An 18,457-nucleotide genomic window follows, 5' to 3' on the forward strand; every position below is an offset into this window, starting at 1 on the left:
GAACTAACTAATGCTGACAAAAAGAACAGCTAAATAAAGAGAGAGAAAAAACTCAAACAAAAAATCAAAAAAGAAGAGAAAGGCTGAGGCAAAAAGCCCCAGCATAGAGAGATCCAGCTACTCCTGACAAGCTAGACATTGAAACTGAGATATGGATGCAGGAAGTAGGAGGGTATTGACTGAGGGGACCACCCCCTGGGGGTGGGATATGTTAAAAGCTTTAATGTTAACATATTCTGTTGCCTAGCTACTCCTTCGGAGCAAAGTCTAATACCCCCATTGTGACGAATATGAAGATGGCGGCGACTGTCGGAGGACGTAAGAGAAAAAAAGTTTTTTTGTTTATGTTATACAATTTTGTAAATAAATAAGTTTTTTCCTGCACTGATGAGCACTGATGAGACTGCACTGACAGGCACTGATGAGGAGGCACTGATATGCACTGATATGCGGCACTGATAGGTAGCACAGATATGCAGCATTGGTGGGCACTGATAGGCAGCACTGCTGGGCACTGATAGGCAGCATTGATGGACACTGATAGGTGGCACTGATGGGCACTGATAGGTGGCACTGACGGGCACTAATGGGCACTGATAGGAGGCACTGGTGGGCACTGATGGGTGGCACTGACGGGCGGCACTGATGGGCACTGATAGGCGGCACTGGTGGGCAATAATGGGCACTGGTGGGCGACACTAAAGGATAGCAATGATGGGCACTTGTGGGCAGCACTGATAGGGAGGACACTGGTGGGCATCACTGATGGGGAGGGCAATGGGGAGCTCCCTGAGCCCTGATTGCCATCCCTGGTGGTCATAGTGGGCATCCCTGGGGTCATAGTGGGCATCCCTGGGGTCATAGTGGGCATCCCTGGTGGATCTAGTGGCATCCCCCCCCGAGGGTCTGCACTGGTAATCAATGATCTGATTACCAGTGCCGACCCCCCCCCCTGTCAGGGGAGCCGCCGATCGGCGCTCCTTTGCTCGTGCCTGTCAGGCACGAACTAAGGAAAGCCGATCAACGGCTGTTCCTATTTACTATGTGACCAGCCGTGATTGGACACGGCTGATCACATGGTAAAGAGCCTCCGTCAGAGGCTCTTTACCGAGATCGGAGATGCAGGGTGTCAGGCTGACACCTCGCATCACCGATCGCCGCTCTGCGCGCCCCCGGGGGGCGCCCAGAGCTGTGTTGTCCTGCCGCCGTCATATGACGTCTGGTCAGGATAACACAACCACATTCCCGCCGTCAATTTGTAATAGGGCGGGCGGGAAGTGGTTAAGACTGGGCCTATTTTTGACACTCCGTGTTTACAAGCTAAAATAATTTTTTTCGCTAGAAAACTACTTAGAACCCCCAAACATTATATATTTTTTTTTAGCAGAGACCCTAGAGAATAAAATGGAGATCGTTGCAATATTTTTTATCACACCATATTTGCGCAGCAGTCTTCCAAATGCAATTTTTTTGAAAAAAATTCACTTTTTTGAACTAAAAAATAAGAAAACAGTAAATTTAGCCCAATTGTTTTCCAGAATGTGAAAGATAATGTTACGCCGAGTAATTAGATACCCAACATGTCATGCTTCAAAATTGCGCATGCTCACAGAATGGCGCCAAACATTGGTACTTAAAAATCCCCATAGGCAACATTTTAAAAATTTCTGCAGGTTACCAGCTTAGAGTTACAGAGGAGGTCTAGGGCTCAAATTATTGCTCTCGCTCTAACGATCGCGGAGATACCTCACATGTATGGTTTGAACACCGTTTACATAAGTGGGCGGGACTTGCGTATGCGTTTGCTTTGGCGCGCGAGCTAACGGGGACAGGGCGCTTTAATTTTTTTTTTTTTTTCCTATTTATTTTATTTATTATTTTTACACAGTTTAAAAAAAAAATGTTTTGATCATTTTTATTCCTATTACAAGGAATGTAAACATCCCTTGTAATAGAAATGGGCATGACAGGTCCTCTTTATTGTGAGATCTGGGGTCAAAAAGACCTCACACCTCACAACTACACTAAAAAAGAAAAAAAAAAAAAAATTTGTTGAAAAAGGAAAGAAAAAAAAAAACGGCCCTTTAAACCGGTTGCTAGGCAACGACTTTTGACATAGCTCCGGTCCTCCAAGACCATAGAGTCGAGTGAGGGCCATCTTGCCCTCACTCGACTTCCTGTCTCTGAGGATCCGGGACCGGATAGTTTTCCCCGCTGCCGGCGGGTCCGGTAAGCTGGAAAAATGCCTGGGACGCGGCGGGAGGGGGCACCACTTCCCCTGCACCGTAAGGGTAATTTTGCGGCGAATCTGCCACTGGGACCACCCTTATCTGAAAGCCGACCGCCCGTCGTTTAAAAAAATACTGGGGTTATGGCAGCTATCTGCTGCCATAACCCCAGTATTTAGCTTTTAATGGCCGACGCATATAGTCGTTAGGCGGTCGGTAAGTGGTTGCATGTATATGGCAAACAGGTAACGATGACTGATGGGGTGACAGGTGACGATGACTGATGGGGTGACAGGTGACGATGACTGATGGGGTGACAGGTGACGATGACTGATGGGGTGACAGGTGACAATGACTGATGGGGTGACAGGTGACAATGACTGATGGGGTGACAGGTGACGATGATTGATGAGGTGACAGATGACGATGATTGATGAGGTGACAAGTGACGATGATTGATGGGGTGACAGGTGACGATGATTGATGAGGTGACAGATGACGATGATTGATGAGGTGACAAGTGACGATGATTGATGGGGTGACAGATGACAATCACTGACAGGGTGACAAGTGACAATGATTGATGGGGTGACAAGTGACGATCACTGATGGGGTGACAAGTGACGATGATTGATAGGGTGACAGATGACGATGACTGATGGGGTGACAGGTGACGATGACTGATGGGGTGACAGGTGACAGTGATTGATGGGGTGACAGGTGATGGTCACCGATGGGTGACAGGTGACGGGCGATGGTGCACGGCGGTACTGATGGCAGTTTCTGGTGACCGGTGAACTTTAGGCTACGTTCACATGTGAGCATAGCGATCGCGGGCAGAATCACTGCGATTCTGCCCGCGATCCAGAAATCATTGCAAATGGAGGGACGCCTGTGCGTTGCCCGTGATTTGCAATAGCACCCCAAACGCTGTGCGATGTTGCAGCGATTTCCGCCTGCTGAATCGCGGTAACATCGCGCAAACAACGCATGACGCCCCAAAGAAACTCTTGTACCTTTTTTGGGCGTCATGCGATGTTTGCGCGATGTTACCGCGATTCGGCAGGCGGAAATGGAGGCAACATCGCACAGCGTTTGGGGTGCTATTGCAAATCACGGGCAACGCACAGGCGTCCCGCAATTTGCAATGATTTCCGGATCGCGGGCAGAATCGCGGTGATCCTGCCCGCGATCGCTACGCTCACATGTGAATGTTATGGGCTTCAATTTCTGGGCACTGGTGAGGAGACTGTTGGGTGACAGGTGCAATTGGGGGGGGGCTGAGGACTGAGTGGGGACATTTATTTTTGTAATTTTACTTTGACAGGTACACAGAGCAGTAACTCACTGTTTCTGGCTCTGCTCTCCTCACACTGGAAAATTTTGTGATCGGCTGTGAATGGATTCACAGCCGATCACTTAGTAAACAGTCACTGTCAGTGACTGTTTACTACTGCCGGTGACTAGCTGTGTTCCTACGGAACACAGCGCCACTGACATGACCGCGCTGCACGCTCCCGATCGCGCATGCGCGGTCATCTTGTGGGCTCCTCCATCGGCTGTTTCCCCCCTGCCGGTGATGGGGGGTGTCCCGGGGACACCCCGACACCGGCAGTGCAGGGCGGCGTGCACACGATCGTGCGCCTGCCCTGCTTAAAGTGCTGCCGTCATATGACGGCGGCCCAGAACAATGGTCGCACCTCTCCGCCGTAATATGACGGCAGGCGGGCGGCAAGCGGTTAATGTTACCTGCAAACATTCACTTATGTACCTTTCAGCAAACCAAACAATCCAACCAAACCAGCAACCAAAAAAATAATTTTGGCTTATCTATCCTGAACATCTGCTGCCTTACTACACGAGAACATGTTTTACTTACCTAAAGTAGAAGCAGTCATCCTTGTCCCCATCTCTAGGCTTATTGCAATTAAAGACAGTTGCCTGCATATAAAAGAAAATACACTTATGTTTAGGTGTTGCACAAAAAAAGACTCACAAACATTTGTCTTGAGCACAGAGAAATAATGGCATTTTTTGACTTACTATAAAACCCATTTCTCTGATGTTCATTGACGGACACAGCTCCTGAGAATCTTGACCAGTAGGTTATACTGCTCCCTACTAAGCAGCTTGACTACGCCTATGGGCAGTCCCAGGAGGTATACTCCCCATTTCTGCTATAGGTACTCAGTTTCATCACAAGCAATGTGTCAGGGAATCCCTGTGAGACGTCTGGGACATGGCCGTGCGCATGCGCAGGCTATTCCCATAAGAATGGCTAATGGGCGTTCGCACGAGTGCGCACGCACAACGGCACTTGGCGCCAGACAGGCTATTTAAAGGAAGTTCAATCCTGTTTCCTTAGCTGACTGATCTTCAGCTGTGCCCTGTGACCTGATGATATCTGTATGCTTCCCTGTTGCTGACCTGGTGTGTTCTGGACTTGACTTTGGAATCTGCTTCTGCCTCTCTGCTAAACCTGACCCGGCTCCATCCCCGACTTTGGCTCTGCTTATGATTTGGTACATGCTACACCGCCTGTTGATGACCCTGGCTTTCCTGCAACTCTGACTATCTCTAACTTCAGCTCTCAGAGCTACCCGAGTGCCTGCCTGGCTGTTCGCTGCACCTGTTCCATACATCACTGCATGTTCCAGTTTCCAGGATCCAGACAAGCTGCCTGTCCTGACCCATCAACAACTACAGGCACTCGTGTTCCTCCTGTCCCTTGACGCCCTCTGTCTCACCTTCAGTGGGGTCAGGGCAGGAGATATAAGAGAGGCCGACCTTGTCAACTCCTCCCAGGTCCGTGACACAATGTCAGAAGTATTATCACAAGCAATGTGAGAAGTATTACAACTCCATAGAGGGGTGGGTGCTGTGTCTGACCATGAACATCAGAGAACGTGATTTTATGGTCAAAAATCCAATTTACTCTTTTCTTCATTGACGGACACAGCTCCTGAGAATCTTGACCAGTGGGACCTCCCAAAGCTGTGTCAAAACATGAAGGGTGGGAACAGCAAAAGAAAAAATTACCTAAGGCTAAACCGTAGCCAACCAGGTAACAGGAGCTCAACCAAAAACAACTGGAGCCCACCTGAAAATAACTCCCCCAAAGAGAGAACAGACCTTCTAAACAGTAGCCTGCAAAACCTTGCAAGCCAAAAGAGGCATCCGCAGATGCCAACACATCCACTTTTTAAAACTGTCTGTAAGTGTGCACCGATGACCAGATAGCCGCCTTGCACACCTACGTCACTGACGCCTGACAATAGAAGGTCCAAGAAGCACTAAGAGTGAAGTGCGCCTTCACAGGGAAAGGAGGAACCTGACCCTTAATCGAATACTCCTGAGTCACTGTCTGATCCATCTAGAAATGGTTGCAGACGAAGTGGACAGCCCTTTTCGAGGCCCATCCGTGAGTACAAATAGTGAGTCTGACTTCCTAAAAGAATGCGTAGCTGGCAGGTACACTCGAATTGCCGGAACCACATCCAGGGCATGCAACGTAATTTCCTTAGGATGTTTCTGTCTGGGACACAGGGAAGGCAACACAATGTCCTCATTCAAATGGAAATCAGAGACAACGTTTGGAAGGAATGATGGACAGGGGCGAAGAACCACCTTATCTTTGTGGATCACCAAGTAAGGGTGCGACAAGACAGTGTGCCAATTTTGATACCCTGCGCGCAGAAGCAATAGCCACCCAAAAAGCCACCTTCTGGGACAACGCAAGCAGGGGAATCCAAACAGCCTTTCCCTTGTAATGGGAAGATCAGTCAAGGCCTTTTAGGAGGCCTCGTCAGCAGACCAGCTTTTCAGCCATGCGCCTAATAGCAATCCCCATTGCCGCTGGCCACTAACAGAGCCAAATCCAGGGACGTGTCACACATGTACACCAGGGCTTGAGCCAACTGGTTCATTCGTTCCAGCACCGCAGGAACCTCACCCATTCCGTAGCCGTCTGCGCCACCAGAATGTTCAGAAAAGTAGTCTTTAAAATGGGACCCGTTGTCGAAAGGAGATGGCGAGACTAAGACGCCACCCGTCTATCCACAGGGTCCGCAAAGGTTGGTGACTCTTCCACCGGTACCAGAGTCGCTTTATTTAACCTGGACACCGGGTGATCCACCTTCGGCGGTACAGTCCACCTAGTGGACACTGCCTCCGCAAAGGGGTAACGGCATGCAAAACACTTAGGCATCAATGCATCTACATTGTTCATCCACAATATTATGAAACAATTCTGGACAAGGGAGCACCTTGCCCAATTTATGAGATTTGCGGGAGCCAAAAGACACCTGCTTACCCGGTGCTGTGGAATAATCAGCCAATTTTTACGTTTTCCGTACAGAAACTTCCACCAATGCGCATTGCCGCGTGGCGGCTGATGAGGACAGGTCCTCTTCACCGTCAGAATGCGAAGACACACCGACCCCTCAGGGTGGGCTACATCTTCGGCGGCCAAACCTGCCTCAGAGTCCGAGGACCCTGCCGATGTAGGCAAAGGCAGAGGGCATTTGCGGCTGGCAACACTGGAAATGACAAAATCTACCTTAGACATCAGATTTTGCAAAAATGGCAAGATATCAGGCTGGCACTGTGACCCAGAAGGTTGTGCAGTTGCTCCCAGGGGGTCTGCAGGTAAAATGTTATCCTGGGACTCCATTTTACACTGATTTAAAAATTTGAGCAGTGTCCCTTTAAGACCGCCAAAAACACAATCCCACCGATGTTACTGCGGGCTCTCAATCCCTGACTAATGTTACTAATAGCAGAGTGGACGAGGAAAAACCACAGGAAAACCCCAGCAAAACGTTACCAAACCGCTCAGGAGACAGCATGTCAGCATGTGCTACGCAAAACGAAAGTGACATTTACTGCCCAGGAAAAGGAAGAACAAACTCTACCTCTATAATTAGAAAGCCATGCCGCAAGCCTGTCCAGGTAGTGGACCTCAGGAAAATGGCCGCTCAATGCATTCAGATTGGGGAATAAAGAAAATGGCTGCTCATGTATTTCAATGGGAACAGAAAACATCATGATCCACAACAAAATGGTGGCCCCCGCCGCGCGCCTTGCGGTCTCCATGACCCCCAATAGGGGTCCTAGAAAAGCACACATCGGAAAGGTCCCTAAACAGGGACCCTATCAGGACAAGCCACCCCAAACCAATTAAACGCCACAACGGCTGCAATATTACCACCCCCCAAGGTAAAAACCTGCTAGGGGTACGGGAATGCTGAGGGGTATCAAGGCCCAGTCCTCCGAGAGGCCAGGGGAACTGAGGGAGCCATTGGGTCCGACTATTCCAGGGAGGGGGCCCACATCCACCCAGCGACCATCAGAGGCGTTTGGGGGGACAATCTACTCACCATACAACTATAACAGGTGGGCACCACTCCGAAACAGACCACCTACCACCTGGGATGGGGATGCTGTCAGCCAGGGGGAAAGCTATGACTCAGGGCATTCCAGGTCGTTTGCGTCTCAACGAGATTGTCCACTCTCGCAGGCTCGTCCCCATCCGTCAGGGCACTGTTGCTGCGAGGCCTGGACTATAATCTGCTCACGCTCGCTGGCCAGGCTGGGAGACCTTAAGGATCTAGATTATCCAGTGCGAAACCGCAGCTGGCTGTTGCTTGTAGTTCCTCTGGATCGTCCTCAGAAACTAACTAGTGAAAATAAAAAAATCACATCTAATAACACATTCCCATTAAAAGCGAAGACCAAAGTCCCAGGAGGGAGCTAGGTTCTATTACTTAAACTAGGAAAAAAACAAAATGCTTGCTGATGGCAGAGTGTATGGGGGTATGCCTCCAGGGACAGCCCCATAGGCGTGGTTAAACTTTTTTCATGCCTACTGCCTATTCCTAGTGGGAGGAGCATAATCCTATGGTCTCTGAATAGATAAAGCTGCGTCTGTCGATGAACAGTAGAGAAATACCATTTTTGCATTCACTGTATAAATCATTTTACTTGGACTCAAAAGAGAAAGACAAGAATTTCTTAAAGTGTTATTGAACCCAAAAGCAAACATTAAATATGTTGCAGTTTACCAATTCTTAAACAGTCTATACATAAATCAGATATTTTTTTCAACCAGTGGTTTAAATGACAAAAAACTGACTTGATTCCCTCCCACGGAGCTATTGAATTCTGATAGCGGGGAGAATTACGCAAAAATCAAAATACAGAGATCAGCACTTCAGGCTATAGCTGGCAGTGCTTATTGAGCAGCAAAAATTAGACAGGGTGGTTGCCGGTAGGTCAACTTCTGTACAACCATTCTGCCCATAAATGGAACAAAATTCGGCTTGTCCCTGCTGAACCGGACAAATTTTGATCCATATATGGCCTGACTTAAATTTGATGGCTGCATTAATTTTCTTTTTTAGGCTTTCACCTTGTGATTATGCCAGTATGTCTGTTGAAACAAACCATTTACCAATGAAAGAGAGTCTGATACCTTCCCGAGAGCTTGAATTTGAGTCCATATGAAATAAAGCTTTCTGTGTCTATTTATTGATACAGTGAATTCCTCCATATATCGTCTGATCCAGTGAATAAGCCTAGGAGGAGAGGTAAATTTCCACTGTGCTGGTATGCAAGACCTAGCCGATTGTTGAAATCTGATCTTTAAAAGAAGGCTAAGATGTAGCATGCAGACTGCTTGATTCTAACCTAAAGGCCAGTAAGATCCTTGATTAGAGCACAAACATCTTGCCAATAAGGACGTATTAGAAAAATATGGAAATGTGTTCCTCAGATTTCTCCACATCTCCAACATGCAGGGTCCCTGTTTGGAAACATTCTATGTAATTTTTATGGTGTTCTATACCATCTACTTAGCAACTTGTAGTCTGATTCCTGCATTCTTGATGATATTGATGATTTATGTATGAAAAAACTGAATTTTTGTAAAATCTTACCTGTAAAATTCCTTTCTCCGAGTCCTCCGACAGTCGCCGCCTCCTCTAAGTCATCACTATTGGGTATTGACTTCCGCTCCGCAGGAGTAGCTAGGCATAAGACTTAGTCAAAAGAAAAAAATCATTTGCATATACGCACCCATGGGGGCTGTCCCACTAGTCAACACCCCCCTGCAGTGACCACTCCCAACTCAGTTTGGTAGCATAGCAGTAAGTGTACAAGAAAACCCCAAAAACAGGGGCGGGGGCGGGGGCGGCGACTGTCGGAGGACTCAGAGAAAGGAATTTTACAGGTAAGATTTTACAAAAATTCAGTTTTCTCTTATGTCCTCCGACAGTCGCCGCCTCCTCTAAGTCATCACTATTGGGATGTCCCAAAGCAGTATAGACATGAGGGGTGGGAGACGCAACCGTAGACAAGGCAACGCAGTACCCACATCAGAGAAAGGAACCTTACACGCACAGTAAGAGAACCTTCTGGGCAACAGAAAAACAAGGCTCAACAGGAGCAACAGCCCAGGAAAGCAAATAACCCAGGGGATAACACCCCAACAGCCAGGGACCCACAAAAAAACACAAGGGTCCCTCATGGCACAGCCGCACAGAGAACTTTGCGGCCAAAGGAAGCATCAGCTGATGCCTGAACATCTACCTTATAGAATTTTGAAAAAGGTGTGCACCGAAGACCAAGTCGCAGCCTTGCACCCCTGGGCCACCGAGGCACGATGCCAATAGGCCCAGGACCCACTCACAGATCTGGTAGAGTGCGCCTTAACAGGGAAAGGTGGAACCCGTTCCTTCAAAGCATAGGCCTGTTCAATGGTCTGTCTGATCCATTTGGCAATGGTTGCTGCAGACGCAGCCATGCCCTTCCGAGGTCCCTCAGGAAGGACAAAGAGAGGGTCCGTCTTTCGAAAGGACTCCGTAGACGACAGGTAAACCCTGATCTCCCTGACAACATCCAAGGAATGCAAAGCAACCTCCTTAGGATGCTAAGGCTTCGTACAAAGCGAAGGCAGGACAATGTCCTCATGAAGGTGAAACTCAGAGACCACCTTAGGAAGAAAAGACGAATGAGGTCGCAAGACCACCTTATCCTGGTGAATTACCAAGTAAGGAGAGCGGCAAGACAACGCCGCCAGTTCCGACACTCTGCGAGCTGAAGTGATCGCCACTAAAAAGGCAACCTTCTTAGACAGCAGAGGCAACAATATCTTTCGGATGTTCTCAAAAGGAGAACTCTGTAACACGGGCAGAACCAAGTTCAAGTCCCATGGAGGTAAAGGCTCCCTCCTGGGAGGAGCCAAATGTCGCACACCTTGAACGAAGGTGCGAATCAAGGAATGAGACGCCACCGGGCCTTGGAAAAGAACAGCCAGTGCAGACACCTGGCCCTTTATTGTGGCCAGCGCCAGGCGCTGGTCCACCCCAGACTGGAGGAAAGCCAACACCCTCGACACCGAGTATGAGCGAGGGGAGAACCCCCTGGACTCACACCAGGCAACGTAAGCTTTCCAGGTACGGTAATAGGTCTTACCGGATGAGGTTTTCCTAGCCTTGATCAGAGTAGGAATGACCTCAGGGGAGAGACCCCTGTCTCTCAGGACCTGGGTCTCAACAGCCAGGCCATTAAAGCCCACGACTGTAAAGCAGGATGGAAGAGCGGTCCCTGAGACAGTAGATCTTCCCGCAGTGGCAGCAGCCAAGGAGGTGCCACCACCAGGTGAACAAGGTCGGCGTACCAGGACTGGCGCGGCCAGTCCGGTGCTACCAGAATCACCAAGTGCGGTTCCGAGGCCAACCTGGGAAGGAACCTGGACAACAACTGAATCGGAGGAAAGGCATACATCAGATGATACTGATGCCACGGGGCCACCAACGCATCCGAGGCGTCTGCCAGAGGATCGCGCGTTCTTGCCACGAACCTTTCCACCTTGTGGTTTAGCCGAGACGCGAACAAATCCACGTCCGGGGATCCCCACTTCGCACACAGCATCTGGAAGACCTCCGGGTGTAGGGACCATTCCCCCTGGTCCAGGGTCTGGCGGCTCAGATAGTCGGCCTGCCAATTCTCCACACCCGGAATGTGAACTGCTGAAATTGCCGGGACATGAGTCTCGGCCCAAGACAGAACGTCGGTCACTTCCCGGGCCGCCCGAGCACTCCTGGTGCCCCCTTGGTGGTTGATGTAAGCCACCGCGGTAGCATTGTCCGTCTGTACCTGAACGGGACGGCCCCGAAGGCGATCCGACCACTGGAAGACACAGAGCCTTATCGCTCTCAATTCCAACACATTTATCGGAAGGGAGGATTCCTCCTCCGACCAAATGCCATGGGCAGACAGGTTGCCCAAAACACCACCCCAGCCCGACAGGCTGGCATCCGTGGTAATCACTGTCCACAGCAACGGACGGAAGGACTTGCCTCCCGACACCGTCGGGGACTGGAGCCACCACAGAAGATCCATTCTGGTTCGGTGACTCAATGAGACACTCAGATCCAGGGACTGAGGTAGTCTGTCCCACCTGGCCAGGATCTCCGCTTGAAGAGACCGCGTGTGAAACTGAGCAAAGGGTATCGCCTCGAAGGCCGATACCATCAACCCCAGGCACCGCATACAGGTCCTGAGTGACAAAGATGGTTTGTCCCTGAGGGACCTGATCTCGTCCTGTAAGGTCCGGAGCTTGTCCTCCGGTAAGAACACCTTTGCCTGAGCAGAGTCCAGGATCATTCCCAGATAGGGAAGATGAACCGATGGAGACAAGGTCGACTTATGTACGTTGATGGTCCATCCGAACTCCTGGAGCGTCTGTACCGTGGTGGACAGATCGCGCAGTAGGGCCTGGCGGACACTCGATCTTAGGAGGAGATCGTCCAGATACCCCAAGACCGCAATGCCCTGTGCCCGTAGCAGGCCCAGAACAGGCGCCAGTACTTTGGTAAAGACCCTTGGAGCCGAAGCGAGATCGAAAGGTAACGCCACAAACTGATAGTGGTCCTTCGCTATAGCGAACCGAAGGTACCTCTGGTGACACTCGAAAATGGGGATGTGTAGGTACGCATCCTTCAGGGCTATAGAGGCCAGGAATTCCCCCGGACTCAGGGAGGCCACCACCAAGCGGAGAGATTCCATACGGAACTTCCGAACGCGCACGAAGCGGTTCAGCGCTTTTAGGTCCAGAATAGGACGTACCTTGCCCTCCTTTCTGGGCACAGTGAACAGATTGGAGTAAAACCCCCGAAACTTGTCCCAATGAGGCACCGGGACAATTACCCCCTGGGCAAGAAGGTCCTGCACCGCTTGATGCAGTTCCTGAAGATGCCTTGGAGTCAAATGAAGATTTGAGGGAAAGAATCTGTGCTTGCCCGCCCAGGGCTTCTTCTGTCTACCCTGGCCCTTGAAGGGCTTGCGCTTGGTTTGATTCCGAATGGCACGAAAGGACCCCTGATTGGGTCGAGAGATGGGACCCTGTTTGCCACGAAAGGACTTGTTCTTCGGGTTCTGGGGCAGCATGGTGCTCTTACCCCCCCGTGATGCCTTTTACCAAGGTATCCAAAGCCTCACCAAAAAGGCGAGAACCTGCATAGGGAAAATCAGCAACTGTTTTCCGTGACGTCTGGTCAGCTGACCAGCTCTTCAGCCAGATCAAGCGACGGTTAAGCACCGCAACACTAGATAGGTGTGCAACCAAGGGGGCCTCATTTAAGGCCGCATCGCACAAATACATGACTCCCTGGTGAATTTGGTCCACCATAGCCAAAGTGGCGGATGGGGCAGAATCAGACGCGAGGAATCTAAGCACCTTAGTCCAATCCGCCACCGCCTGAGCCACCAGGACGGGAGCGAAAAAACAGGTTTGAGCAAGGAACCCACCACCGTGTAGGAATGGCGGGCTAGAGACTCCAACCTCCTGTCCGTGGGATCCCGAAAAACCGGTGTCTCCAAAGTGGGAACCAAGGTAGCCTTGTTCAACACGGCCACAGTGTGATCCACCTGTGGAGGCACACACCATCGCGATTCCGTAGCCGGTGCAAAGGGATAAAGCAACTTAAACCGACTCGGTACCATGAATGGACGTTTTAAAGTGCACCACAGCTCATTTACAGTGTAAAGAAACTCAGCGGGGCAGAGAAAAACCTGCGCCGACTTGCGGGTCCTGTGTGTACCAAAAGAGGACACAATGCCCGGAGGACTGGGCTCATCCTCCAAGTGTAGTGTTTCTTTCACAGAAGAAATCAACTCATCCATGGTCGCGCGTTACTCAGGCGACCCGGGGGAGAAACATCAACCCCCTCCACCTCCGCCTCCCCCTCAGACCCCAGAGGGTCCAGGGATGAGCGAGACCCTGAAAAGGGCACGCCCGCCACAGCAGCCACATCACCATCTGAATCAGAGGAGAAAGATAATCTGGGCCTTTTCCTAGCAGCACGTTCAGCCATCAGCACTTCCATCTTGGACACTAAAGACGACACTACGGCGGTTAAATCAGGTATAACAGGGGCCCCAGCAGGACTGGGGTCCCCCACCAGATCTGTAGGGAATTTGCTGTCCTGAGATTCCATCGCCCAAGTCAGAAATTAACAGTGCAATAAAAGGTACTGGCCCTTTAAAACCGATGTGGTGTGCGCAGCCCACCGCTATATGTACAGGGCAAAAGACCCCCAAAAGAAGAAGAAACTGAGCCAGAATGACACAAAGCAGAAGGTTATGGGAGAGACAGTCTGCAGAGCCCCACAGTGTTACCACATCAATCGCTGCTTCAGAGGAAAAGGAAGTGAGGTCATAAGAGGCTGAGCTATAGCTGCAATGAAACCCAGGGAAAATGGCTGCCCATAAAACTGAATGGGAAGCTTCGGGAAAATGGCCGCCGAACATGTGCTCAGAACGATCGTTCTGCCACACGCAAGATGGGGTCGGCTGGCGCCAAAACAGCATGTAAAGTAGCCCACAGTGAAGCCAGACATGCATGCCCAAATTAAAGATGGCGGACCACGCGGTTTTCTCCCCACTGCGGCCGCCACACACATCGTCTGCACCCCCAGAAACACACCGAAGTGACACAGGGGAAGGGCCCCCCCCCAAATATACACAGCACCGCAGCGCATGTACAAAAAAAGACCCCTCAGGGATCGCAACAGGGAGCCCCACACCGGCACAGACATGGGGGACACACAGCAACATAGGACTGCCACCCCGGACAGAGGCCCCACACAGAAGTACTTACCTGTACCAGATGGCGTGGGGTGCCTCTCAGAACGGAAAGCCGCTGTCCTCATCTGACAGGGAATGCCGTTAGCCAGGAACATTACACTGCAGTATCGCAGATGAGTCCAGTGAGGTAGCCACCTCACAGCTGCATCCCTGCTGCGAGCAGGGAAGGGTCGTTCATAATGCCAGGACGAACCATGGCTGAACGCTCGATGGCGGGCTGGGGGTCCATCTGCCCCTCTGCCCTGGAGAACAAGGGCGGTCAGTCTGAATCCCAGCTCCGCATGAATCCATCTTCATCTGAAGAGTCGACTATAACTAAAGCTGACAAAATAAACAGCTAGTATAACAAGAGAAAACTGACATTTTTCAAAAGAAATCAAATAAAAAGATTAGAAGGCTGAGACTGTAGCCCCAGCACAGGGAGAACCTAAATACTACTGACGCTAGACAGAAACAAACTGAGTTGGGAGTGGTCACTGCAGGGGGGTATTGACTAGTGGGACAGCCCCCATGGGTGTGTATATGCAAATGCTTTTGTTCTTTTGACTAAGTCTTATGCCTAGCTACTCCTGCGGAGCGGAAGTCAATACCCAATAGTGATGACTTAGAGGAGGTGGCGATTGTCGGAGGAGGTAAGAGAAATTCGATTTTTGTAAGAACTTACCGTAAAATCCTTTTCTCTGAGTCCTTTGACAGACGCAGCTCTTAATGCTTATTCACTAATGGGTTATGCGCCATCTACAGGAGTAGACTTGGCAGTGAAAAGTTTTCACTTGACACGTCTATAGTGGCTGTCCCTTACGACATAACCCCAGACACACTGTGCTCTCAAAACAGTTTCGTCGCAAGCAGTGAAAAAAGACACAATCAACCCCAAAATAGAGGGGCGGGAGCTGCGTCTGTCAAAGGATTCAGAGAAAAGGATTTTACAGCAAGTTCTCACAAAAATCCAATTTTCTCTTACGTCCTATGACAGACGCAGCTCTTAATGCTTCTTCACTAATGGGACATCCCAAAGCAGTGTCGGCATGAGGGGTGGGAAGAACACAACCCAAAACTGTTAACGTATTTCCAAGGCTAAAAACTTAGCCAACTGGGCTACAAAAAGCTCACCCAATACCAACAGGAACTTACCCACAAAAGAAAAAAATCAACCTCTTAAAGAGAAAAAAACAAGTCTCTATAAACAGCAGCCTGCAAAACCTTGCGGCCAAAGGAGGCATCCGAGGATGCCATTAAGCCAACTTTATAGAATTTTGTAAAAGTGTGTACAGACGACCAAGTCGCTGCTTTACACACCTGAACAACAGAAGCCTGATGGCGAAAAGCCGAAGAGGCACTAAGCGCTCTAGTAGAATGCGCACTCACAGGGAAAGGCGGTACCTGACCCTTCAATGAATAGGCCTGAACAATTGTATGCCTGATCCATTTTGATATGGTCGCAGCAGATGCAGCCGAACCCTTGCGAGATCCCTCAGGAAAGACAAACAAAAAATCAGATGTCCAAAAAGACTCTGTGGCTGACAGATAAACCCAGATCGCCCCAACCACATCCAGCGAATGCAAGGCAAATTCCTTGGGATGCTTGAGCTTAGCACAGAGTGAAGGTAACACAATATCTTCGTTGAGGTGGAAAGAAGAAACTTAGGGAGAGAAGATTGACTAGGTTGAAGAACAACCTTATCCCTATGAACGACCAAATATGGCGAACGGCAGGACAGAGCCACCAACTCAGACACTCTGCGGGCAGAAGTGATAGCTACCAGAAAGGCAACCTTCTGAGACAACAGGGGCAGAAATATCTCCCTAATATTTTCAAAGGGAGGCCGTTGAAGAACAGACAAAACCAAATTCAGATCCCACGGCAGCAAAGGAGATCTCCTCGGCAGAGCCAGATGACGCATAACTTGAATAAAGGTACGGATCAAGGAATTACTCGCCAAGGGGCGTTGGAAGTAAATGGCTAATGCCAACACCTGACCTTTTATCGTGCCTAAGGCCAAGCGGTGCTCAACCCCTATCTGCAAGAAGGCAAAGACCCTCGCCACCGAAAACGAGCGAGGATGCAACTTTTGCGATTCACACCAGGCATTATACAAGTGTGATGATAAATCTTCCTGGAAGTCGCCTTCCTAGCTCTCAACAAGGTAGGAATCACAGAATCAGAGACCTCTGTTTCTCAACACCTGGCCTTCAACAGCCACGCCGTTAAAGCCAGCGACCGTAAAGCAGGATGGAAGATCGGCCCTTGAGACAGCAGATCCTCTCTCAGAGGCAGCCACCAGGGAAGCTTGACGACCATCTTTATCAGGTCTGCGTACCAAGACCGGCGAGGCCAGTCTGGGGCTACCAGAATCGCCGGCACCTTTTCAACCCCCAACCTGCGGAGGAACTGTGACACGAGTTCAATCTGAGGAAAGGCATAAATCAGCCAATAATGGCTCCAAGGCACCACCAACACGTCTGAACAAAAAGGTAGAGCGGTTTGTGGAGCAGGCAGAGCTTAATCGCCCTGAGCTCCAGGATATTGATCGGTAAGGATGATTCCTCCGTTGATCACACACCCTGGACACAGAGATTGTTCAGCACTCCACCCCAGCCTGACAGGCTGGCATCCGTGGTTACCACCATTCACAACAGCGGCAGAAAGGACCCGCCCTGGCTCAGAGCGGGCGACAGAAGCCACCACGAGAGCATCGACCCTGTGAGACGGTTTAGACATATCATTCTGTGCAAGGACTGCGGGCCTTTGTTCCACTTGACAAGAATCTCTGCTCGTAGAGTCCTTGTGTGAAATTGGGCAAATGGAACCACCTTGAAGGTCGACACCATCAGCCTCAGGGACCTCATACAAGTCCGCAGGGAGGAGAGATCGTTGTCCATCAGCATCTTGATCTCGCCCTGCAAGGTCTGGAGTTTTTCCTCGGGGAGAAAGACCCTTGCCTGAGAGGAGTCTAAGATCATGCCCAAGTAAATCAGAAGCACTGACGGGGTCAGTGCAGACTTCTGGAAGTTGATGGTTCCCCCCCGAGCTCCTGAAGTGTCTGAACCATGAATGCCAGGTCGTCAAACAGGGTGGCAGGAGAGCTTGCCTTCAACAGGAGATTGTCCAGATACCCGAGGATCGCAATCCCCTTTCTGTGTAGCAAAGACAGCACCGGGGCCAAAACCTTGGTGAAGACTCTGGGAGCGGAAGCTAGACCAAAGGGTAATGCCACAAATTGAAAGTGCTCCCCCGCTTACTCCGAGGCGCTTTACCTTAAGAGGATTGGGGAAGAAGAGTACTCTTACCCCCCCGTCAGGCCCTTGATTAACTCATCCAAAGAGTCACCAAACAGGCGTTCACCCGAAAAGGGAAGATCAGTTAAGGCTTTCTTAGAAGCCTGGTCTGCGGATCAGCTCTTCAGCCATACCATGCGGCGTATGGCAGTCCCCACCGCAGACACCCTGGCAACCAGAGGAGCCGCGTCTAGGGCCGCATCACACAGGTATGCCTGGGCCATCTTATCTATGAGCTCAATTTGAATTGGAGGAACCGACTCAGCATTCAAGTTACCCTTGACCCATTCCATAACCGTCTGAGAAACCAGGACGGACGCAAATACAGGTTTCAGAATCGAGCCCACCAACAAGTGAAGGTGGCGGGAAAAGGATTCCATTTGCCTGTCCACCGGGTCCTTAAACACCGGGGAGTCTTCCACCGGTACCACAGTAGATTTTTTTAGACCGGGAAACAGTGTGATCCACCTTAGGTGACACCGTCCAATGATTTGAAACCGAGTCAGCGAAGGGGTAACGTCGCTGAAAGCGCTTGGGCAACACTAGCACGTGCTTAATGCATCGCCAATGCTCATTCACAATATCGTGAAAGTCCTCGGGACAAGGAGACACCAAACCCGACTTCTGGGCTTTGCGGGAGACAAAGACCACCCGCTTTCCTGACTGTGTGGGCTCATCATCGAGTGTCGCAAATATGTGTAAAAAGTATATCGATAAATATTAAAAAAATATACAATTAATATTGTATATATAAAGTTCTGAGTGCCAATCGTGCCAACATATACGTGAGTAATCAATAAATA

At 50.2% G+C, this 18,457-nt stretch overlaps 1 protein-coding gene across 1 annotated transcript in view; it reads right to left on the reverse strand.

The window, feature by feature from the left end:
- The window catches only part of SMCHD1 (structural maintenance of chromosomes flexible hinge domain containing 1), a 1,054,086-nt gene that overhangs the window by 279,692 nt on the left and 755,937 nt on the right, over window positions 1-18,457 (reverse strand). The window contains exon 35 of the mRNA XM_082259552.1: window positions 4,108-4,169. Coding sequence (XP_082115678.1) covers window positions 4,108-4,169 — 62 coding nt within the window. The remainder of the gene's footprint in view (window positions 1-4,107; window positions 4,170-18,457) is intronic.

This window comes from Pelophylax lessonae (genome assembly GCF_965119305.1).
Source record: "Pelophylax lessonae genome assembly, chromosome: 5".
Taxonomy (NCBI): Eukaryota; Metazoa; Chordata; class Amphibia; order Anura; family Ranidae; genus Pelophylax; species Pelophylax lessonae.